Consider the following 25,213-nt stretch of genomic DNA (forward strand, 5'->3'; position numbering starts at 1 on the left):
TTCTTTCACAAAACAACCATCCAAAACAGTAAATGTCCACTCAGCAAACTCCCTGCGATCTTTTGACTCCATTACTGATACTCCCTTACACAAAGCTTTAGTTTCTAGGGTTGCGTCAGTCTTTCTTGACATGAGAAAGATTCCAACAGCTAGAATTACATGCCCTGATACAAATGATGAGCACACATGAATCCACCTGGTGTGTAAAGTTTTAAGTTCAAATCAGCGGTCAGGCTAATACATTAAGCCAGGAAGTCTTTAATCAAATCTTTGATCAGAATCTCATGGCAAACACAGCACACATGAAAAACAGTTCACAAGGCCAGTACCAGAAAGCACATGTACATCATAAACTGAAATTTAGGGGAAACTATAGAAGGCAGAGCACATGAAACACATAGAGGGGGTGACACCTCTGGATTTCCCCACTGCTGTTCCAGGTGCAGTATATGCCATTAATATTTCAGCAGGTAAGAAACCCAAAATATCCTCCACAGCTAACCAGACAAGACATATTTAACTGTATATACATAGATTATGTGTTCATAAAAAACATGGGAAAGAAAATCTGGAAAGCTACTACTTTATTTTTTAATACAGTTTGGGAAACTACTATCATTAACTGCTCCAAGTCAAATGTTGGATTCGTTCAGCCCTGGGTAGTTAATTGACATAGCAGTCCTTCCTTTAAAGACAGGAGATTTTGCTCTAAAACATGTATGAGACATGCAAGAATGTGTTCTGCCAGCAAGAAATGAGGTTGTGGCAGAGCAGTCAGAAAGCACTGAGACTCGGCTCCAGCGAACTGGGAAATGGTGTCCCTAAAAAGCTTTGGATTTACAGTCAAAAATCTCTGCAGTATACAGCTTATACTTGACATGGTTATCAAATTACAGGAAACTTAAAAGCTAATTATCATGACCCAACTAATTCATATTTCTAACTATAACTGTCTGTTCTAGGCTTGAAAACATCCCCACATGAACAGCCTGTGTGGTTCTGTTTGTGAGCTTCCATCAGCCCCCCACGCAAAACATTTCAGACGCCAGATCACCATTTTCACTATATTTGAAGAAGAGATAAAAGGGTTGATATATGCATGCCACCTCATTTTTATGGTTCTGAGTCTGAACAGACTAATAAAACTTCTTATTCCCAGGGAAAACTATGGCAATCTGAGCCCACTCAAACGGTTAAGGATTTGCACACTAAAAGCTTACAGCATGTGAAATGGTGAGCACCAAAAGAAAAGGCTGACAAGAAAGAATTTTTATCTTTGTGCTCTAAATTGTTTGTTAAATATTCACCACTTTTGTCAAACAGCAACCAAGGAGAACAACAACAACAAAAAAAAGAAAGACCAAAATAAAAGTGGGGTTTTGTAACTGTTTTGAAAACTCCTAAGATTTGCAGAAACATTTCACACACACAAGAGTCACCCTTTCTTCAAAACAAAGCATGTATAAGATAATTAGATTTTTAAAGGCATGTCAACTCTAGCTTGTATTTCATCTGAAGCTGGCAAGCAGCTGTCATCCATAACTGTACCAACATATCTACAAGCATTAAATCAAAAGAAGCCTTCAGCATTTATCCAATCGACTATTTTTCAAACTGTTCTTACCCAAGCTGAGCATGATTTTCCTCTTTCACCCTCTGATAATTGCTAAGCAAATAGGTACCATGCTTTATAAAGCAAAGAAGAGCTATCCTACAAAACCACAAGCATGTTTTGCCACTCATGCACTACCACAGATTTTCAGTATAATTTGACCTCTCGAAATAGATAAAGGATACAATAGCAGCGTAATAGCCAAGGAATTAAGCAGTATCACTCTCATTAAGTTTGTGCCATGAAGCCCTGCACAGTGTACTGAAAATTTACACTCAAATGATGTATTTCTAGATGCTGGTAGAAATTATGGCTCTCTAAAATCAGATTACAATTATATAGGATTGCAAATTGTACGTTTGTCAGTTCCCAGAAACAAAATGGAGAGCGAAATCTGCAATTCTAATGGCTGTTTTCACACTAAATACAGATACCGAGAACACTGCAGTTCATTTACCAATTAAGACAAAATCATTTCCCTTGTCTTTTTTCTTCTCTTCTCTCTAAGATTCAGGCATATTATGAACCCACTGAAAGAGAGAGATAAGGTTATTGGCCAGAAGTAACAAAGGAAAAAAAAAATCTACTGACTCATTACAGCATAGAACAGAAACTCTCCATTTTAAAACACGGTTAAAGCAAAGTTGAATGCTAGTCCTACATTGAATTTCAACCTGTGGATTCGACCTGTGGAGCTTAAATGAATCTTCAACACTCTATTATATTGTGAGAAGTACTCTCTCCTACGTGTTTATAGCTGGAGAAAAATAGCTTTGAGACATAAAGAACAGCCAGAATCTAGACTTTTGCCAATGTCACATTCTATGTATTCAGAGGAGGTGGAAATTGTTTCCCATCCCAAACATTTTAATAGTAAAATAAAAAAAAGTCTCTGTTTCTAATTTCAAATACAGCACAGGTCTAGAGAGACATCACTGATGAGAGCCATGTTCTCTGTAGCACGTCTGCTACAGAGACAGACACACAGAAACAGGTCCTGAGGCAACTCAAGACACTACAGATCTGGGATGCCATGCTTTCCATTTTTCAACAAAGAAACCAAAGCATGGTCTAATTTGCTCCAGCCTGTCTTTTAAAAAGTCTAGAGATAAACCATCTTTGGTTCTGTGTAACTAAAAAGATCACAGCTGAGCTAGATCAGATTAACACTAAAGAAAGATTGTGTTGACAAGCAGGATAGAAAAGTTTATCAGCACTTTTTGTGGACACAAAAAACCACAGTAAAGCACACAAATCTATCTGCCAGCAGGCTGTCTTAAGCTTGTGTTTAACATGGTAAAGGGAAGGCTGGAAGAATAAGATGTAAAGAGTCTTTATTGAACAAAGAGCTGTTCAGGTGCTGTGACATCGGTAGCAATCCATTACAGGCAAGGGCTTTTCACCAGCCTTTTCATATTTTTTTAATATGCCACTGAAGTTGCCATTTTAATTATTCCACTTCACCTGCCAGAATGCCTGTTAGCAACAATTACAGCAAAAGCAATCTCCACTGGGGACTGATGTGCCACATGCAACCTTGTCAGAGAGCACACTGCTAAGCCTGCTATTTCCCTCCTATGAAACATTTTCAGTGAAAATGGGGGTAAAGAAACGAATAAGACTACGTGATTATCAGACTGATTGCCCATTTTCTAGCACAGGAAGCACATCATGCCATGCAAGTAAAATTAAACTCAAAGCACACAGGTCTTTGTCCAAGAAGTATTTAAGTTGTGTCCCGCAGGAAAGACGTACGTTAATGCCACAGTTTCCACAAAGGCACAAGACATAAAGCAGGGAATAAGTGCACCTCTGGAAGTTTCAGGAAGAATTCTAATTTCCACAGAGGTTCTGTAATAAAATTTGATCAGAGCAGCCAGACTTCAAATTCCTTCACTGACAATTCAGTACCCACGTAATGAGAGGGTTTTGCCTGGTTTCTTAAGGAAGAAAGGGTTGTGTATTTATAATGCCTATGTGGGTTTTTTTTCCTTCAGTTGATTAATTTCAGCTAAAATTAACAGGGACTTTCTAAGTCCAAAAGATTTCATGATGAAGGCGGTGTCTAGGTAGAGGCAAAGACCTCAAATAGCCTCACTGAGGAGAGGAAAGTTTAGGACTTGACTTAGTAATATTATTAATGAGAATCCACATAGGGAAACATTCTGAATGACAGCTTTAGGAATTCTGTCCTCAAAAGCTGTACTGGTTCTAGGACCACTTCTTACAGGTATGTGCAGAAAATCCTTTCCAGCCCCAGCATATTGTGAAGGCATTGTACTGGGCTCATTTATTTTTTTCATACCTGTAAATGCATATCTTAATTTGGATTTCTTAGAAACAAGACAAACAGAAATAAATAAAAGAAACAAAAAAGATAATCTGTTTCAGAGGCAAGAAGGGCAGAAATGGAAGAGTGAGCAAATATAATCCCTTCCATGATCTCACTACTGATTTTTCACCCTGGAAAAGCCACCCTTCTGCTGTACACACAGTGTTGCCAGCTGTGACACAGGGCTCATACACCTCTGTCTTTGCAGCATCTCCCAGGGGCCCAGGCAAAGCACAGCAGGTGAGGGTGGGACCCCAGAGGGGCAGTGCACCAGAGCACCACACCAAGGTCCAGCCAGGCCACCAAGGGACTTGGAACACAAATAAGCAAGCAAAGGTATCACAGGTAGAGGAAACTGGATCAAACAAAGCTGGAAACCTCTTTGAACCACAGCAGTGTAATTAAACCACTTCTGGCACTGTAGGAAGCTACTTGCAAATGCATTTGAGTAAAGCAGAAAGGACTATTTTAAAAGAGTGAAACTAAGATTCCACACACCCCCTCCCACCCCACCCCTATTTGGGTATAATCAGCACTCATACACCAGCAGATGTTTTTGTATTCCTCTCATATAAATATATATGACAGTGCATTTTCTCATTTCCTTATGGAACACTAATTGCCCACTGCACAAAATATCCAATTGGTGCAGCACACGATCACTTCTACTTGCACATTCTTCAAAGATCTCATAGTTCAACACAACCCATGAGCTAGTGTTTATTGTAGGATACAAGCTGAGCCATTTCAGCCTGCAGGCTCATCCACTGAACATCACTCAGCTTCACTCTGTCACATTCTGAAGGTTCCATTTTCTAGTTCTTTCAGGACCCAGCCAGAAATGGAACAGGATGAGGCAGAGTTTGCCCCAATAATTATGGAAAGAAAGCTGGCTGGCACATGCAAGCTAGAAATGCACAGGGCAGCAACAGCTTCCTCTATGTGTGTATTGTTCTGGGATAGTGTTGCAGCGCTACCAAAGCATATGAGAGTTATGTGTGACACTGTGCTTCCATGGCCTACCAGTATCACTATAGTGCCTGCAGCGGTGACCAGAGACTGCTCACTTGCATTGCTGAAGCTGTGTATGCTTATGAACCATGCTGCTCCCCAGGGAACACATCTGCCTGCTCGCTCTTGCTCCCACCTGCTGACAGAAAGACCTCTGCTTCAATTTCAAATCTACTTTAGAAAGACTTTTGATGACAGTTCCTGGATGGAAATAGAGACCTGGAATCCTGCTTAAATATTTATCTGCTTCATGATTATGAAAAGATTTAAGAAGAGCAAGAAGATTATAAAGAAACACTGCCACTGACTTACTGACAAATGCAACTCAACCCATATTATGTCCAGGCACTCTCCTAGCAGCACATATGATGTTCTCCCCAAACCCAGCATCTGCCATTTGATAGTGTGGCAGGACAGAGCCTCACACTCACAAATCAGATTTTCAGATACAGAGGAATTGCACAAAAAGGGTAAGAACCACAGAAAAAATAGTAATTACTAAGTTTCCTTAAGTATCAAGTATCATTACAGCAAGGAGGTAGGCATTTTGTGTTGCAAAACAGAAACAAATGTCTTTTATTTCCCCAAGTAAATAACTTGGGGAATAATTGATAGTGACACAGTCATTGTTAGCTGTAGATCTGTTCTAATGGAGTGAAAATAAATAATGCAGAAAAAAATATCAGAGCCATTTAGATGAAAAATTAGCAACACGGTAGAAGTCATCAAGTGCAGAGTGCAAAGCAAAACCATACAGCACACCATCTTTCTATTTGCTATTAATCACAACACGCAGCCATGTTTTGCATTGTTAATCCAAGCCCACAGTAAATGCAAAACTGCAGAGCTGGCTGTTAACTAAAACGGTTTGAGCTGAATTTTCATCCCAACACACAGTCTCACTCGGAGGACTCCTCGCAATGTCAATTGGATGTATTTACAATTCACCACCCAATGCACTGAAAGCTTCTCTGCCTCCGACATATCTTGCTCTTTTCTTCAAAATAAGCTTTTTCAGAGGAGAATGAATTGTTCTTGGCGAAGAACACGTGAAAATTGTGATACTGTGATGCTGTGAAAACCGCAACATATTATATGCTGTTTGTCATTTTGACTAGGCAGCACAAGAGTCATTCTGCTCCATTCTCTTTCCACCACATTAGGGATTTTCAACAGAAACTTGAGATTTTTCAAAGAGGTTCACAATTAGGAAGTAACATGAGCAGATAATCAGAGTAACCCTGAGCACTCTTGAAAATCCAGCCATAGACTCTTTAAGGCTCCCAGCGTGTGATTACGTTTCATCCTTTGAAAGGCCTGTCCCAGCCTAATGCTAAAAGGCAGCTACCCTCCACATGTTTTTAAATCCTCTGTTTCAAAATATTTTTATTTTGATGGAAGGCCTCAATCAATAAACTAAAAGCCCAGCAACTGGGTAGCCATTTCCAATCAGCTCCTAGTTGCCTTACTACCTCCTTCAGTTGTTATGGCTTTGTACCACTTCAATGGAACAATGGCTTTCAGATGTCATAATGTATTGTAAGTAAAACTCATTTTCTAAGGCCTAAAATCTTTCCTTCCATGCCTAGAGTCCACTGGATTATTTTGCCAGAAATCTTTGTAAGAGAATGCCAATTTGTCAAATTCAGATTTTCAGGAGAAAATTTTGGGGGGGGGGGGGGGGGGGGGTGTCAAGGAGAGGCCCAGCCCACACCACCAAATAACCTGCAAGTCCAGGCAGTCATCTGAGGTGTTACAAAGACCTTGTAAGGAATTAAACACACAGGGCAGAGACCTGAATGCTTGAACTTGCATATCTCACTTTCCAGGCTATGCAAGCATAATTTCACATTATTTCCAACAGAATAGTCTGGAAATTGTTCCGACACAAGATGTGCAGGATTGGAAAACTTTCGTTCCTTCCAATACTACTGAAAAAGCCTCTATCTTGCAAAGCCTCAGGCATACAGCATTAAATTATTAAATCACAGAAGGTGCCTCTGAATCAAAAGGGGAAGGAAAATGGGAAGAGGGGAAGGAAAGGAAAAGGAGAAGGAAAATGGGAAAAGGGGAGGGAAAGTGGGAAAAGGGGAGGGAAAGTGGGAAAAGGGGAGGGAAAGTGGGAAAAGGGGAGGGAAAGTGGGAAAAGGGGAGGGAAAGTGGGAAAAGGGGAGGGAAAGTGGGAAAAGGGGAGGGAAAGTGGGAAAAGGGGAGGGAAAGTGGGAAAAGGGGAGGGAAAGTGGGAAAAGGGGAGGGAAAGTGGGAAAAGGGGAGGGAAAGTGGGAAAAGGGGAGGGAAAGTGGGAAAAGGGGAGGGAAAGTGGGAAAAAGAAAGAAGGAAGAAAAAGCAAAAAAGGAAAAGAGAGAACCTTTTATTTAGTTTAAATTTCTCCTGTGCTGGTTTTTCTTGATCATTAAAATCTGTCAGTGATATTCAAGCCCCAAGGAAATAATTAACAATTTTTCAGGCTGCACCTATACTGCCATAATACTACAGTGAAGCATTACTTGAAATAGCTAACATTTAAAAGGCATCTTCCAGGATGCCTCAAATTGCCAGCAATGTCGTGATTGTTTTGCACTGATCTGATGGCCCACTTCCTCTGGGTATTACTATAGTATTTCATAATTAATATATCTGGCATATCCAAGAAGAATTACCATTGTATTCTGAAAAGCCAGAGCCTAGATTAGGTCATTTATAAGTGGCTAGTGCTCTAAATAGCCAAAATTTAACATTCTTCATTTGGAGCAGCTAATGAATTTTTCATTGTTACATGTCCATTGTGGACTGTGCTATGACAGATAACCCACACTGCTGTAAACAAGCCAGCAACTGCAAACAATTTAACTATGGCAGTCCCTACCTCCTCACAGGCTGAACTTCACTGCTCCTCAAAGGAGTCAATCACTTCTGCATTTTTGACGTTGTTGTACAGCTTTCAGTATCTGTGTTACCTCGTATGCAGCTTGCCCAAGTGTCTCTCTACTGCACTGCAGTATGCAGCATGGACATACCACAGAGATCAAATACAGAAAGAAAGAATTTAACCAATTCAACACCAAGCAAAGCTACAGAGTTCCCCATCTCTCCATCCTTTCATAGATTTAATAATACACAATATGCAGAGGCACCTGAGCTCTGCTCTTACAGGCAGGCAATAACCTAAGGCTAGTGCTATTCTAGGGCAAGGACAAAAACTTTGTCTAAAGCCTTGGACTTCACTTTTTAAATCTGCAACAACAGCTAGTGAAGTGATTTAAGAGTCAGTAACCTGAAAGAATCAATTATTGAGGTCTGACTCACTGGTGTGTAGAGACACCATTAATGTTAATTAAGCACTGCTCCACAGATACAGCATCCCCCAAGATGCATTATTTATGCATATAAGTAACCTAAAGTTTTAGGTAGGCATACGAGAGTTCCCACAATCCTTAAGTCTGCAAAACATTATTTAATGGAAATTCACACTCTTGGCTTGAGTCTTGGGATTGATATCTGCCAAAAATAGTGGGATGAATTCCAAAGCACAGTAAGTGTGTTAAGTCTTTCAGTTGCCACTCAACCCGACAGGAGCAGTTAGTCTAAGTCATTGCCTAGACAAGTTATATCCTTTCATTTCTACAATTCATCCAACAATTTACTCGGATTTCCAGGAGTAAGAATTGCAACATGATTCAATACATTAACTTTTGTTGTTGTTGTTTCTGCAGAAAAGTGAAAATGCTACTTCAATAGCATTGGTTCGCAACAACCTGCTCCAGGAAAAACCAGAGATCAATTTTCTTTATGCTCCTTGCAGTGGCACAGGGACGATTAGTGGAAATCCCTAACCTTTAACTTTATTCGTTTTGCTTTCAAATTACTACCAAATTTGAAAGACAGACCTGTTTTGATCCCTTCCCTACAGATGGGTCAAACACTGATGTATCTTATTTCACTTGCAGATACAATTTCCAACTTAGTCATCATTTGAAGTTAATCAGGGAATTTCTACATCTTGTAATTTCTCACCTGCAGGTAGTTAGAACTGTGATTACAATTAAAATTACCATTAAAAACTTCGTGCTGTGGCTTCATTACCAGTGTCAAATACGTTATATTAATTACAAATTATGATATTCACAGACTTGTGTGAACATGCATCTCAACAGGAACCATGAGGTTTCCACTGAAATATGCAATTCAAGACTTGATCTTGGTAAACATCTGAGAACTCAAGCTAAAGCTCAACTTCATGAAAGAGTAACTTGGGCATTTGCACTGTCAGAGAACAAGGAAAATATGTCACTCACAAGTAAAGTGCCCTCATGCATTCATATTAATGTGTATTAGACCACTTGCCCTTATTTGCTCAGCTAAAACATGACCTCAGAGAAGCTTGTGGAACCAATCCAATTCCCTATTAAGTCAACAGAAAGGCTCCTGCGGCACCTCTTTTGTGTGCTTCCTGCAAGCAACCACACAACTACACAGAAGGCAGAGAGTGGTGTTAGACACTACAGCATCCCTGCCTCTCTCCAGGTGCAAGGGTGGCAGTCTAACTGCCCAGAACCAGCATCCAAGACCTGCAAAGCTCTAGTATCGGCAGAAGCAGCTATTGTCCTCTGCTGTGTAAGGCCCTGCTGCATTTCCCCACAGTGCTTTAAATTGGGTCACCTTTTCCCTTTAGGGATAAATAACAGATAAATCTGTGATCTCCCATTTTATTAGCAATCCTAAAGTATGAATGCAACTTCTACTGTAACCACTGAAAGGAAAAGTAAAGACATATTTTAGCTTCTTAATAATGTAAAAGAAGAAAATAATAATACATCTAGTAAATCATTTAATTACAGAGCAAACTGAGCATTGAAACACCTTCCTGAATATCACAAAGCCACACAAGGTAGATATAAAATTATTCAGTAGATGGCCTGCAATGCATCTATGGCTAATGGGAAAAAAAAAGCCATGTTACCATCAACAATCAGGTAAAACAAGTTGGTGCAAAACAGCTGTGACAACTATGTAAGCAAAACATGGTTTCATCTTTTGTCATGTGTACTCACCCTGGTCCAAAATAACTACTGCGATCTTTCTGCCTTCTCTCCCATAGTTACTTTTGCACACTCCATACACCCTTCTCTGGGAGCACATTTCCTTCCCTAGTTAAGTCACTATCCCCTTCCCTACAATTTTCTTAAGAAAAGGACAGTCAAAAGAAGCTGATGATCATAGGTCTGTAAACGAAAGTTACAAGCAGCAAGTATGCCAACATCTTTCTGTTTGTATGTTGTACCTATCTTCTAAATGGAAGATTCTGAAGACTGTCTCACTGTATATTTCCACACAAATAATACAAATGAAAACAAAGTCCAAAGAGGTGTTATCTTCTCAGCTCAGAGTCCTCAAAATTTGCTGATATTATCCTGCCATTATGTCATGACAAAAGAGAATGCAAAGCTGGGAGAGACCAGCTCTTCAGTTCCCCACCAGCCCACATTTGCATGAGACAGACTGTCACTGAGAAAGGCATCTCCTAATCCCAGTTACTGGTCTTCCTACACTGCTGCAACCAAAGCTTCAGCAATAAGTGAGATCTAAAACAAACACTGATTTTAACATCCACGCTTGCTTAAAGCTATAATGTTAGAATAAACTGATGCAAACACTGAAATTGTCTCAATACGAGAAGCTGAGATGGATTTATTCAAAAGTCTCCAACAAAATACATTCTGCAGGTACCATATAGCTTGCAAGGGAAAAAAAATCCTATTTTCTTTAATAATCTTGAAGGGATAAAGAGAGAAAGCAGGCAGAACATGAGGCAAGGAGAGCAAGATGTAGGGACAAATGGCAAAAAGGAATCTGTTGGGAAAGAACAGAAAAGCATGAATTAGAAAATAAGATAAGTCATTAGTATGAAGGGAAGAGGAATGAGGAGGAAGTGTGAAAAGAATCCAGTTCTCCAGAATGGCAATTTTTAGTTACTGATAAAAAGTACCACCTTCCAGAAAAGCTGCTGCTTGCATGTCTAAATGGATGCAGCTTTAAGAAAGTCCAAAAACCCTCAGGCATAAGAGTCAAGACTGCCTGACTCAAGGAACAGTAAGAGAAGACATATCATTTTATATTCACTTTCCAGCTGTGATCCAAATCTGGCACAGATGGCTTGTCAATGACTGTCACTGCCAGAAACCTGCAAATGATTGTTGCTACCAGAAACTCATTGGGCTATTCTGAAATGAGTTTTACTCTCAATCTGGGTGTTAATACTGCAAAGGTGGTCAGGGTGACAATACTCTAGGACAGCTGGCACAGCCATTTGTCTGCCACAAGGCCCAAAGAACATCCTGCAAGAAGTGGTAAACCCCCTTCAGCCCCTCACTTAAACCAACCCTTGGCACACTGTAAAGCACAGGACAACTAGGTTTCACTCTCAGCTCTGCTGCTGATCTCCCATGAGCCTTGTCCCAATTCCATTTAAGCCAGTTTCTTGCAAGTTCCACAGATCTCTGCTTCCCTCACTGGTAAAACTGAAGTGATATTTCATTTTTCTCATCTCTCTTTTCTGCCTGGTTGATTTAGGCTGTCAGCTTCAGGGTAGCAATTGCATCTGACCATGTGCTTGTACAGCTCCCAAACACTGATGCTAGGCAGAACAGGACTTTGATCTCAGCTGGAGTCTCTGCACTATAGCAGTAACACCCTGTATAAGAGTATAGACCCCCATTAAAGGAGGGCTCTAACTTAAGTGCTGTAAAAGCACACAACTAGGCTAATTTTATACATCACAATAACCTGGCAAGACAGCCTAATTTAGAGGAAACACATGCTCTTTGTACCCTTTTCCTTAGAAAAGCAGCTCTCCTAAATGATCAGTGCCATTCCCCACAGCAGGCAGCTCTGAGCGAGCCTGCATCACAACACACTCAGTCACAACCGCACCTTGCAGCGGGGCGGGCACTTCACCTGCACTGCTGCCGTCAGACTGCCAAGGCTTAAGGGGAGGTAATATCCCAGTACCTCAAATAAATGCTTAGAAACAAGTGTGGGACACCCTTGCCTTCAAGCCTGTTCCTGTTTGAGGACTTGTTTACGCATCCCACTTTCAGAAATCTTCTTATCTGCTCTAATTGGCATGATTCATGAATTTACAACACGGCTCTGCAATTTTCATCCAACTATAATCCTGCACTTTACAAATAACTGGTGACTGGTTATAGCTGCAATATCTAAGCACAGCCTCAAAACTTCAGAGCAAACTCATAAAAGCTACAAAACCCTGAACATAACAAATGTCACAAATAAAATCATGTACATTATTATCATCATTGTGCACATACCAAGATGTATTATGGCACTGCAAATGCATGCTGTGTAATCTGTTTGATGTGGCACCCTGCACGCAAAGTGCCAGCTCTTCCATGGCACAGTTCATGGGCTCCCTTTGGGCTATGGCCGCTTTATCCATGCAGGCCAAGTCCCAGTAGAATTACACAGAGGGTTTACAGATAACCCTGGGGACCTGCAGCAAATTTATCCCTATGTGGATTGGGCTTTTCAGCTGCCAGTGCTTTTATATTTCTCATTAAATAGGTTAAATGCTGTTCTTCAAGTTAAGATTTTCTGTTAGAGAAGCAAGTGAAAATATAATAATAGTAGTAGTAATAATAATAATCATCATCATAATCATCACCATAATAGGGAGCCAATGGGACTTTACTGTTTATTAATACTTCTATCTTAGCTAGCAACAATTTCATTTAACTTTACTTACATAGTATGAGGAATGAGTTTGCTTATTCAAGCCACGCCAGCACAAAAATAAAAATGAGTGTGTCAACTCGAGAAATTCTATATGTTAAAAGGGAAAAGCTATGAAATCAAAATATATTTAATAAAAAACCTGAATCTGGAATGATTCCCAGAAATTTATGCTTTGTATTTTCTCCTGGAAACTGCTAAAAGATACCGAAGGAAGACTGCTGTACTTGAGAACATAATTCCTCAAGAAGCTACATCTTACTCTTAACTACCATCAGAAACCACCTTTGGGGTTTGGGGCAGCTACAAGAACTGCAACTGCCGTTTTACACTAGGGCAAATTACTTTGTTTCTTTCTAATAAAGGACATAAACATTGTTTAAAATGGGCTCAGTTTAAAGACTAATTCCTAGCTCATTGAAACCTGGTGTGTAGCTTCATAGAAATTCAAGCTTATGATTAAGCATTTATATATATGAAACAGTTTCAAGATAACAAATGCAATATATTTGCTTTTAAAAAAGCTACTTCTTAACTGTATTTCATAACATAAGCAAACCCAAATCCCCTATGACTACTAGTGTTTCAAAAGGAGAATATACAAAAGAAGAAAAAAAGACATAAAGGGCAAGATGCCAAACTCACAAATATGAATTTTTCATCCACTTCAGTATGCAAAAGCTAGCACTGACACTGAAGGAATTCCCTGCTATTTTTTTCCTTAACTCACTCAAAATATTCTCAACATCTTAGAAGTGGAAAAATAATATGTATTGTGAGTTTTGGATGTGAGGATTGCTTAATGAGCTGTGCACAATACAGAAAGAACTGATTCCCTCTGTTTTATTTCACTTATAAAGACAAATATGGCATTTTACCTCAGAAAAACAAACAAACAAACAAACTTCTCTAATTGAATTAATTCAGGTATACAGCTGCATGTGTTTGATTGCTAAGAGGAGCAACATAGGTTTAGGAGTTATGCCACCCTTTTAAGGCCCATGCTAAAACTGAAATAGCTTTGCCAAGCTCAGAGAAGGGCTTGCAGCGTTTTCTAGCACAATGCTCAGGCTATATCACATAGATCTTTACAGACTTCATCACACCCAACAAGCCTGTGCTCTGTCTCCTATGCTAACAGGAGGGACGTTGTTGACTATCACATACCACCCAGGCCGTAAAGAAGGTGGGAAACAGGTCTCTAAGCTTTGAGAGTCAGCAATTGTTGAACTCACTACAACAAGAATCTGAAGCAATGGAGCAGCTAAGTGACAGGCATCTTGCTCTCAGAGAGCAGATGGACTATTCCACAGGGGACACATCAGGACTCTCCCTCTTTGACTATTTCACTCCTGTAGAATGGTACTTGGATAGAATTTACTAATACAGTGTTTCCACGTGCAACCTCAGTCACACAGGCATTCAGAAACTACTGTTCCCTGGGCAAGTACCTTTAAGGGATCCTGGAGGATACTTTAAATGTGGAAGTTTAATGAAATTTGCAGTGATACACCTCTAACAGAATTCACTCTGAAGACTGAGAAATAATTCAACTTCTTGAGAGACCTCTGTTAGAAGTCTAAACAAAGACATTTCAGAGCATAAGCTTGGCTTGTTTGCCTTTTGGTGTGGGGCAGTCCTCAGTAGTTTCTAGACATAAAAGTATGGTTAATACTGAATAATATTATATTAGAAAAGACATGAGTGTCATCAGATCTGTGTTTATCTGGAGATCTACTGCTTTGTTTCCCTTTGCTTCTCTGAACTGCACTGAGCAGGAACGAAGAGATGTTTTATTCACTCCTTCAAGGCCACTACTACAAATCCCCGCAGCAAACTTTTGGCATTGGCCTCCGCAGAACTTCGTGTACAGCAAGAGAACAGAGAAGCAGTTCCTCTGCTGCTGGGAAGAGCCATGAACAGCTGTTCTTCTGGTATTTTTGCCTTCATTACAAGGCTTCAAATTGCATCAGAATGCACCCGCTAGTCATTTCTGAAGCCTTATTGCCAATTCCTTACGCCTTTTCAAAACACGTGGTCTGAAAGAGCTTCTGGAGAGAGACTGGATATTCTCGGGTTTGCTGTCATCAGATTCCTTTCTTTCCAACTCCTCTATTGAACAGAACGATCATGCACACAGATTAAAGCAGCAGGCTTCCACTTGTGCATCTATATTTTTTTTTCCTTGCATTAAGAAGTGATTTGTTTATACTGCACTCATTGTGGCACATGGTTGATACAAATGCTGTCACTTAGACTGGGGCAAACTACAACTGACCTGCTTGAACAGCTGCCTTTGTTTTAAAACACACTCTGTATGTTTCATTTTAAAAAGCTTGATGTTACGATATCTGCCTTGTTTTATTTACAACCAAAGAAATGAAACAAACATGCTTTGCTATCTTGTCCGGGACACGTTTTGAAACGCCCGTGATTTCTTTCTGCACGAATTTCGCTTGAAAAGGTGACTTTAATGACAACTAAACCCCCTACAAGTTTAACGGCACTCCGAAGGGCAAGTTGAGCAATGGCTTTATTGCTTTTCCCCAACAGAGCCCACGCCACCCGGAGCGCTATCTTCTCGCTCCCTCCTCGTACCGACAAGACACAGACAAACTATCCCAGCAGCGCACGCCCCCGCGCCAGAGCCGGGTGCTCGGGGCAGGCACTGGAAAGGAAGCGGAGGGCCGAGGCGGCCCGCGCCCCGCACGGAGGGCTACGCTCGCACCTCGGGCCGGCTCCCGCCGCCCGCTGACGCACGGGGCTCCCGGGCAGCAGCCACCGCACGGCGGCTCCCGTAGTCCATGGCAACGGCGGAGCCAATGGCAGCCTCCCGCCGGGCGCTGCCATGGCGATCCCGCTCCTCGCCATGGCGGCACCGCCGGCCGAGAACGCTCTGCTCCCTGCCCGCCGTCCCCCGCCCCACTCCCGCTAGCACCCGACGGACAGGGGCAGCGAGCGCCCGCCAGCGCCGGCGTACTCGCGGCTGAGGGGCGCCACCCGCCACCGAGGGCGCAGCGCCCCGGGTGCTGCCGCCTGGCCCGCTGTGGGGGCCCTGTGGCGGAGGCAGGGAACAGAGCTGTCCCTGTCAGGAGATCTTCCAGCGGCGCTCCTGCTCTCCGCGGGCCTGACAGCTCTCCCCAGAGAACAGCCCCTGAACTTTGCGGAGCGGGACCGGCCCGAAGTTGGGAGGTGGGACCGGCACACCCTCTGACAGGAGCCGCCGGCCGGCAAGCACAGGGCTGACCCACGCCCCGCTGCCCCAGGTGGGACCTATCACCTCCCGCCGCGCCCCAGGTTCCGGGTGCCCGCCGAGGGGCAGCGGCTCCATCCCAGGAGCAGCCCCGGTGCCTCCGCCCGCACCGCTCTACCCACCGCCCCCCAGCGGGGCTCTCCGCTACCTGTAAGGGATCCAGTCCGCCTGGTGCCTTGAAGTCATCTCTCCCCGGCGACGCTGCCCGGAGCCGAGGAGGGGAACGCGGCCGCTGCTGCCCGAGACGGAACCCGCCACGACGCGGGCAGCATCCTCCGTCCGGGGCGGGGGCGGACGGTGCGCCGGTTATCCCGGCAGCGGCCGCAGAAACATCCTCCCGGGGAGGGCTCCCAGCGGCGGGCCGGGCTGCATGGGGAGGGGGACGGCCGGGGGCAGCGGGAGGCGGCTCCCAGCCCTTCCTCCCTGCCCGGAGCGGCAGCTGAGTCGGGCACCGGAGCGGGGGAGGGGGGGCGCGGGAGGGGGCGGAGGAAGGGCCAGCGGCGGGCAGGGAAAGGCAGGGCAGCAGCGCCGCGTCCCTGCTGCCGCTACCCGCCTGCCCCCCCGCAGCCGCTGCCACCGCCGCCGCGGCGCTGAGGCATCGCCCGTTCGAGGCGGGCCGGGCCGAGCCGCCCTCCGCTCCGGGTCCGCCTCTGCCCCGTCAGCCGCGCCGCCACTGACTCACGGCCGGCGTCCGCCCCGGCACTGGGCATGTGCGGGGCTCCGCGGCCAGCGACGGACGGGCAGGGCTGGGCTCGGCAGGCTTAACGCGGAACGGCCGGGTGCTGAGACAGGCAGCGGGCAAGCACACTTAGTAGTCGACTGAGGCAGGGCTGAGGTGCGAGGAGAGCTCAGCTTGAGCCTACATTCTCCTCAGTCGAGGCCTGTCGTCAAAATCTGTAAATTTCAGCAATTCGACCCAAAATGGCTGAGGAGCCGCGACCTGTGGTCTGCTAGTAAAAGCTTAACGCGGCTCTAGGGAAACGTTCGCGTTCTCCGTGCTAACACGGTACCACGCAGTGATGCAGAGCTGCTGGACGCGGTCGCTGCAGCCAACCTGTGGTGGCTCTGACCCCCCAGGAGAGCCAGCCTTCTTGGGGAAGCCACGGTGGGAGGTTAATGCTGGCTGGGAGCAAAGCACAGGTGTGGCTCCCCGAGGAGCCCAGCTTTTGGCACACGAGTGTGCTGCAGGCCACCATCTGCCCAGCCAGGCAGGAGCAGCTCTACTACAGCTCTGCAACCACAGTAGAAGTGAAGCCCATTTACACTACTGACCATATAAATCCCTTCTCCTCTTTGTGTCAGACCATATGTGTGCAGAAACAGTTCTTGACTTAGTGAGAAAAAAAGATGATGAAACAATGAACTAGCAAGAGAGAAGGATTAGTGAACAATGTTTGCTTTGACTAATGGCAGTCTGGCCCCTGTTATTACAAAAGCTTTGTTGTAGGCAACATTTGTACTGTGTGTAAAGGAGATACATAAAAAACTGCTATGAGTTAGCTGAAGTCACCTTTTTGAAAAGGTACTGGGGAATAAAACATCAGAGTTTAGCGTGCCACCCACTGTACCCCAGAAAGGCTAAGACAGAGAGGAGCACCCAGGTGCCAAATACTTGAAGCTCTTGCCATCCTCAAATGGCAATGTAGCTTTTCTGCTCAATGATGTGAACTTTTGCAGGGAAAGGGTGATACAGGTGATCCCATTTCAAGGTATCGCAGAACTAAAAGGATGAATGATTAAGACTCAAAGGTTGCACATCTGAGTAGAGAGCCAAAAAAGTGCCTTGGAATAGTATAGCAGAACAGTAGGAAAGGAACTTTTGTTCTCCTCCTTTTATAGCAGGGGAAAAGAGAGAGAGACAACATTATAGTATAGCAAATTAAAAACAGATTGAAGGAGATACTTTTTACACAGTTCACCAAAGAACATGGCTGGAGGCAGAAAGTCAGCAAGTTAAGAGAGGATGGCACACTTAACAGAAATGTTACCATATTCTTCTCTGTCATAAACATTTCTGATAGTATTTTGTTTTAAAACAAGAAACTGGAATGCAAACATTTTGAAAAAGTCAAGATGAGATCTGTCTTTGAGGAAGAGCTATCTCTGAGGAAGAACTATCTCACATCCATGTGGATAAGGTGTCCATGTGGATGCTGCTGTCTTGACCACCATCAGGCACTGGACTTGACAGACCTCAGTTGCAGTCGGGCACAGTCTGGAACTGTGAAATAATGGACTTCACTACCTGGCAGTGTTATCAGTGTGAGGAGGTAGCTGCAGGAGAGAGATCCTGTCTCCCAGTACCAAGCTGTGTGCTATGTAAGCAGGCCCATTAACTGAGGCTTCTATAGAAAAGAGAAAAGATGAACACTAGCAGTTTCATGTCTTCAGAGTCAAAAGCTCTCAAGGCTGATGATTAGAATGGCTGTTTTCAAACAGCTGGAAATGTAAAGTCTGATGGATAAGCTGATGTACACACATTAAAAAAAAATCCCTCTGAACCTCTGAGTGGTATACAATATGGAAGTGCTTTACAAGCAAGCCCAAGGCCATCTATGTGTTAACAAATCCAAAACATACAGAGTTCCTAGATGTTCAAAATGGGAGCCTGCCAGGGTGTCCTGGAACATGGGGGTGCACAGAGCAGGATGTCCATCTAGGGAGAGCTGACACAGGAGAAGAACAATCAGGAAAATGGTATGGGGAGCAGAGAACAGTTATCTGATTTTGTACCTGCTTGTGTAGGGTTTATTTATGTCTGCAACCTCTTCCTCATTCTCCCCCACTTTATTTGCTTCCTTTTTTCACTGCCTCACTCTCCAGGTCTGGTTCTTTCTCACTGGCAATGCTCTGGCCCCATTTCTGAAGCAGGTGAGCTGTGCAGAAAGATGAACACCAGCCTTCTGCAGCTGACAGCATTAAGAGAAAGGTTACTGCACATCTCTAGCTCTGAGCAAGGTCCTGACTCACTGGCCTATGGATGTCAACCCTGCAGCACACTCTGATAGGAAAATAGTGCTTTAAAGCACTATTCAGAGATGGATGTACAAAACAGATGGAAAACACGTGGTGGATGCAAACGTAGCTCCTCCACTGTCAAACGTCTCACTGAGTACCCTCATCCTTGATGTGCAGCGTGCTACCTTTCCAATTATTCCTGGTTTGTCCTCTGTGTAAAATAAGTGTCCTACTAATACATTTCTTGATTGAGATGATGAATAATACAACACAACTGTGTGTGACAGCTGAAAACACCTGCATTTGCAACTGAAAGCCTGCTGGCAATCTGGGTAGAGAGCAAGACATCAAAGCAGAATTCTGTTGAAAGGGAGATGGAAGAACCTAAGCAAGCAGTAAAATAAGAAACAGATGTAAACCCTTTCCTAAACATACAGATTAATAATTTTGGAAAGCTTAATTTACCCATGATAGAGGAATTAATTTCTTATAATTTAGCCCATAAAATATTAAATCAAGTAATAAATATATATATATAGTCATTTGGAAAAGTACACACAGTATCTTTTATGGAGAGGTTTTATCCAGGTGTGTTCCTATTGTTCCTCTTGCTAGAGCCACTGTTGCTTCTGCACTAGTGAGCATGGCACTGTGCAGAGCTACCAACAAGAAGCTCAGCGTGTTGTGTGGCTTAGGAGGTTTCCTACTCTTCATACCTGCTGCAGTAGGCTTAGGTTAGGTATTGAATTATATTCATGTCTTATTTCCCTTCTTAGCTGACCTGAAGGAAGGCTGATTTCAGAAAAAGGAAAAGTATAGTAACGACCACCACAGATTTTCTTATTTGAGGACTCATCCTGGTTTTATGCTGTGGTGTAACATGTCCTAACCAACAGTTCTGACCCATTGAAATGACATCCCAGAGACAGAGTAGGTCTTTACTTTTTGGGTCCTTTAAAAAGGGCAAAAGCTGACAGTTTGTTGTGTCTGGATCAGCTCAAGCACAATGCACTTCTATCCAGCATTTTAGATCTTACAATAGCACAAAAAAAGACAGATTTGGCACAAACATGTAAGGATTCTGGGCTTTCCTTTATTGGCTTGGACATTTCTAATTTTAAGCTCTGTATGACAAGGAATAAGGATGTGTTTGTGCTGGCATAACTGCACAAGTGGTTGTGTTTAGATTTTTCCATTCCAATAGATCTAAAAATCAAACTATCATATCTGAAGTAAAACCACGCCAGAGAAATCTTACTGACATTCACTACAAACCTGGAGTTCCTGACAGAGTTCCTGAACTTTTCTGTATGAAGCTCAGATCAGTAGTGAGCATATCTGGCATATTTTTTGTTTGTTTGTTTGAAAATCAAACTGCAAACTGCAACTAACCAGGACCAGATGCAAAAGCTGTGGTTTTGTATAATGAGCTGAAATTCATCAAGTTCAGTGGATTTCTTCCCAAGCAGTGAGTTCTGGAATGTGTTGAAACAAAAAACTCAGAATAAACTCCAGGGATGATGGTAATGGTGTTAAAGCATTCAGAAACCAAACAAGAGGAAGATGCTTATAAATGAAACAAAATCGAAGCCCTAAATGGTAACTTTAGCCATAAACACTTTAATTATACAAAACATGAGAGAGAGAATTCTGCTCATTTTTGTGGGCTTTGGATGAGGGACATGCTAAGTTCCTTGCCTTTGTGCCTTAAACAGAAAGAAGCCCAGGTTAAAGCTTCTTTTCCCCCAGTAAGTAAAAAATGCATTGCTTTTTATATTCCAATTTCAACTATACCAAGGAAATTTTGTGGTAAAGGTGAACAATTTGGAGATGAAACTCTGAGAAGGACACAGATTGGTACATGAAAGATTTATTGCAGCCTTTACGTGGTTGATCCTCTCCATCTCTCCCTGAAAGCTCACTTTTCTGTACTGCATTTCATCTATTCTCATTCCAATAAGTACCTTTCTGTTTCTTTATTGTGAGGCTCTGAAGCATAAATACCAATTTGGTAACAGACAGAAATAAAATCTGCTCTGCAATAACAGAATAGAGTTCCCTTGCCACCCAGAGGGATTTTTTGCTTTAGTCTCTTCAGTTGGAACTCTCCTAGCTCCACTGAGATTCTGTCTAATATCAGATATTTTACAATTAATATCAGGCTGACAACCACATCTACATATTCCTATAAAATAAGTAAGTATGAGAACCATTCAGGAGTGAAAGTTGTTAAGCCCACTTTGCCAGTACCAGAAATCAAATCTTCTGTGCCATTGTCCAGGTGTTTGCCACTGGTGGTCTGCTTTCTGTGTCTGCCAAATAAGTTTTCAGCCCAGTCTGACAGCAGATCCTGTAACAACACTTGGCTCTCTCTCCAGATCTTCCGCTGGATACATCCAAAGCTCTAATTCTCCTCTGGAAGTGACAAACCCTGTTACTAAGGTGTAAACAAAGTCTCACACATGGAGACAGACTAACCTACGTGACTGCTGTATATAAAGTCATTGAAACTTGAGTAAGAAACCAGTATAATAACCAGAGCTCCTGTTATCTTTGGAATTGCTGTCCCACTGAGCACTTATCTAAATCCAGTGGGACTGCTAGAAGTAGATTCTGCTATATATTCCCTTCAGACTTTTTACTGCCCTCTAACATTATTCTTACATCTTAATACCTAAAATGATTGTTCATGAAGGATGAATCTTCCTCTGATAGTCCTAAAGTACAAAAGTGGATAATCCTATCCCATTTCAGCATGCCATTTCACATAGGTTTTGCTTTTAAAGCTTTCCCTTCCCTTTGAAGGTTATTATTAAACCAAATTTCACAGCGTAATTTTGCTCTCATCTCTTGCACTGAAGCTTTTTGAACTATTCTGAACCATTCACACTATTTACATGTCACTCAAGGCAGTTAGAACACCAAATAAAAAACCAAGATACATTTTAAAAGACTTTCTCATCCAAAGTAGATGTCTCTCTTCTCTAAGACAGGTATAGACAGAAGACCTGGAGCTGTCCTTTCAGGACAAAAGCAGGCCCTTCCAACTCAACACTGGGAGAGCCACGCTGAAATTCTCACAAGCTGCTAGCTAACAGTAGCATGCCTTAGCCTACTAAAAGGATAACCCCATACTGCTTCTTCATATTAAACAGTCTTTCCTTTGCAGCATGGTGAGTAGGCAACTGTTCTTAATACTGCAAAACCTCAGGATTAATGTGGCACTAAGCATATCCTTCATAACTGTTCTGTAAAAGGCAGAACACAGATAGATGTTACCTCCAGTAATGTATAGCAAAAAAATTCCATTGAAATTATAGCTCTAAAACTGCCTGCCCCAGCTGAAGATATGGTTTTAAATGTTCATGCTTAGCTATTGGGGAGCTAAAAAACCCCGATGCAAAACGATGTCTCATCTCAGAGATGTTTCCAACTCACAGATGGTTCAAACTCAGACGTGACTTATCTGCCCTTAAAAGCTGTTAACGTCACCTGACAATGAGCCAGAAAATTGAAATGCTCCCAGCAGAACTTGTAAGTAGAACCAGAAATGCTTTGCCATAGGTGCTCATTTGGATCGTCGTCGTAATGACCTTTTCATTTTTTACCCTCTAGATTACTTCTTCCATCAAACATCATTGCTCAAGGAATTCAGTTTATTTTTAAAAAGGGGGGGGGGGGGGAAAGAAAGTCAGTCAGTCACAGCTTTTGAAGGAATTAACATGAAAGAATTAATGTTCCATTACACTTTAGCACAGTTGCAATCAAATTCAAATGAGGTTGAGTTCACTGTACAAGGGGGGAAAAAAGATTTGAATGGTTTTGTTTGGTTTCAAACTGCTAGAAAAATAGGAAACTAGCTTTAGCATAGCTGAGCACTTTTATCACTAGGTCTACACTTTGAAGAGTCTTTAGGTAGTAGTTAAGATTAAATAGTTATTGTTTTCATTTGCTTGTTCTAGAATGCTCTAGCTAGTAAAACTTTTCAAAAAGAGCAGGAATAAGTATTTAAATTGTTGGTTTTCTGTGCTTTCCAATAGAATGGGTTAAATATATTTGAGCTTGCAACTGAAACACCTGATTTTCCTTTCAAATTTATGCAGCTCATTAGCTTGACTTACTGCAATCATCTGCACTTCTGGCCAATATATGACACTATTTGTAATACGACTGCTTTACATCATCTTTCTAATGCAATAAAATGCTGCATTCACATTAGGAATGATAAACTGAAGCAAGAGCTAGACTGTTTAGTTTGCCTACAGCTATATAGAAAGTCTCTGGATAAGCTGGGAATTGATCCGTTGATCTTCACTGAAGCATCCATCTACAGTGCATATGAATTGTATTTTGGGCATCATGTGCCAAGCATTTTCTGAGTCCTCCCTATTTGCCAGTACAAGGACAGGATGAGAGTGCATTGCTTACTCAGTGCTTTCCTGAATTACAGTCTAATGCAACTGGTAATAATTTCACATATACAGATACACTAAATTAACTGAAGCAGCTGGCTGAGGATTTCTGTTCACAAGAGCTATTAATGTTATTGATTTCTCCACACCATGTTTTCACTTTACCTCCATAAAGGACTGAACCTGTAGCCAAATAGTCCAGCATAAGCTAAATGTGAGACACTGTGTTCAATAACCTAGTCCAGTATAAAGAGACCTTTCTTTGTTATGTTTTAGAGTATTCTTTTTAAATGTTTCAGTTCACTGCTGACCAGGTTCTCAGTGGTTTGGCTGTCAGACACTTGCTAAGCAGCTCCCAGCTTCCACTGGAGACTGCTAGGGCAGTTTCTTTTTGACTGGTGAAGAAGCTCCCTGTGCAACCATCTGGGCACTCCTGCCTACAGTCTTTGAATCTCTGTGGGCTCATCGTGCAGCCCCTGTGCAGCCCAGAGACCACCTCCAGCACACCTTCCCACCACTAATTCACTCCCTTCCTTGGCAGAACTCTCCTGCATTCACTTGCAGAGGCGCCCCAGGCACTCCAAATGGTCCTTTCTGGCTGCACATTTGCCAGCCCTTCCAAAAGATAACACCTGAAGGGTCTGTCATGAAGCAGGCAAAGTCCTGCTACCTCAGAGGGGAGGACAACTGCACCAGACCAGACCCTGCTGTGCTGCAGCCCTGAGCACACCACTTTTCCTTCAGAGAGGGATAACTCAATGCTGAATTATTAACAGTTCTTCTGTGAGAACTCTATCAGCTGCATCTGGCAAACCATGAGCACATCTATATAAAATCTATATTATTACATTTTCCTTATTAACTTCAGTGGTGTGAGCAGAGTCCCCTCACCAGCAAGTACAAATCAAAGCAGTGTTGTTTGTTATTTTGTTATATATATATATAAAAAAAGGAGTTGGAGGAACTGTTGTTTGCAAAATATATTTCCTCACAGCCAGAGAGGAAGATAAGCTTTTAAAATTTCCATTTTAGACATAAAATGATAAGTATTTAAGCACCAATTAATTACTAAGCAAAACACATATTCATACCTTCAAAGAAGACTGCAAAGAAAACACAAAGAATGCATTAAAATAAGACTTCCACTCAAAAAAAAAAATGTTACGTTCTTCAAAGAGACTTTTCTTGCATGGCAGAAAATAAGGTAAAGCAACATTTCTTTTAAGAATTAAACATAAAGGAAAGCAAATCAAATAGTTTACATCTCTGTAGTTAATATTGTATAAAAAAATACATGGATGTAAAATTGTCTGAGCCTGTGCAGATTTTCAAACAGGGAGATGACCATATGAAACCTATCCTCTTCCTTTTGCTTTGCATAAACCATTCTTCTTATCTGGCCTCTCAGACACTTTTCAGACAACATTTACTTTCACTTAAATTACTGTTGGTAGACACATCTGCTTGTCCTGCTCTCTCCAACTTAGGAATTGCTACACTGACTACTTGGAATTTCTTCATACATTCTTATCGACAACAGTTCCATGAAAGGAGACCTTATTGTGGCCTTCTAGCATCTGAAGAGGGCTGACAGGAAAGCTGGTGAGGGACTTTTTAGGATGTCAGGTAGTGATAGGACTGGTGGGAATGGAACAAAACTAGAAATGGGTAGGTTCAGATTGGATGTTAGGAAGAAGTTCTTCCCCATGAGGGTGGTGAGACACTGGAACAGGTTTCCCAGGGAAGTGGTGGATGCCTCATCCCTGGAGGTTTTGTAAGGCCAGGCTGGATGTGGCTGTAAGCAACCTGTTCTAGTATGAGGTGTCCCTGTCCATGGCATGGGGGTTGGGTCTGGACAGTCCTTGAGGTCCCTTCCCACCCTAACA

At 42.5% G+C, this 25,213-nt stretch overlaps 1 protein-coding gene across 7 annotated transcripts in view; it reads right to left on the reverse strand.

The window, feature by feature from the left end:
- TUB (TUB bipartite transcription factor) overlaps positions 1 to 25,213 on the reverse strand; it is a 135,645-nt gene that overhangs the window by 50,171 nt on the left and 60,261 nt on the right. Inside the window, exon 1 of one of the 7 annotated variants that reach the window (XM_068148044.1) lies at positions 16,106 to 16,461. The exons of the other annotated variants lie outside the window; for them this stretch is intronic. Within the exon in view, the coding sequence (XP_068004145.1) occupies positions 16,106 to 16,143 (38 nt within the window). The 5' untranslated portion in view covers positions 16,144 to 16,461. Of the gene's footprint in view, positions 1 to 16,105; positions 16,462 to 25,213 lie in introns of those variants that run through there. 7 annotated transcript variants of the gene reach the window in all.

This window comes from Melanerpes formicivorus, unplaced genomic scaffold, assembly GCF_026170545.1.
Source record: "Melanerpes formicivorus ecotype bairdi unplaced genomic scaffold, bMelFor1.0.p_v2 SCAF_16, whole genome shotgun sequence".
NCBI classification, from domain to species: domain Eukaryota; kingdom Metazoa; phylum Chordata; class Aves; order Piciformes; family Picidae; genus Melanerpes; species Melanerpes formicivorus.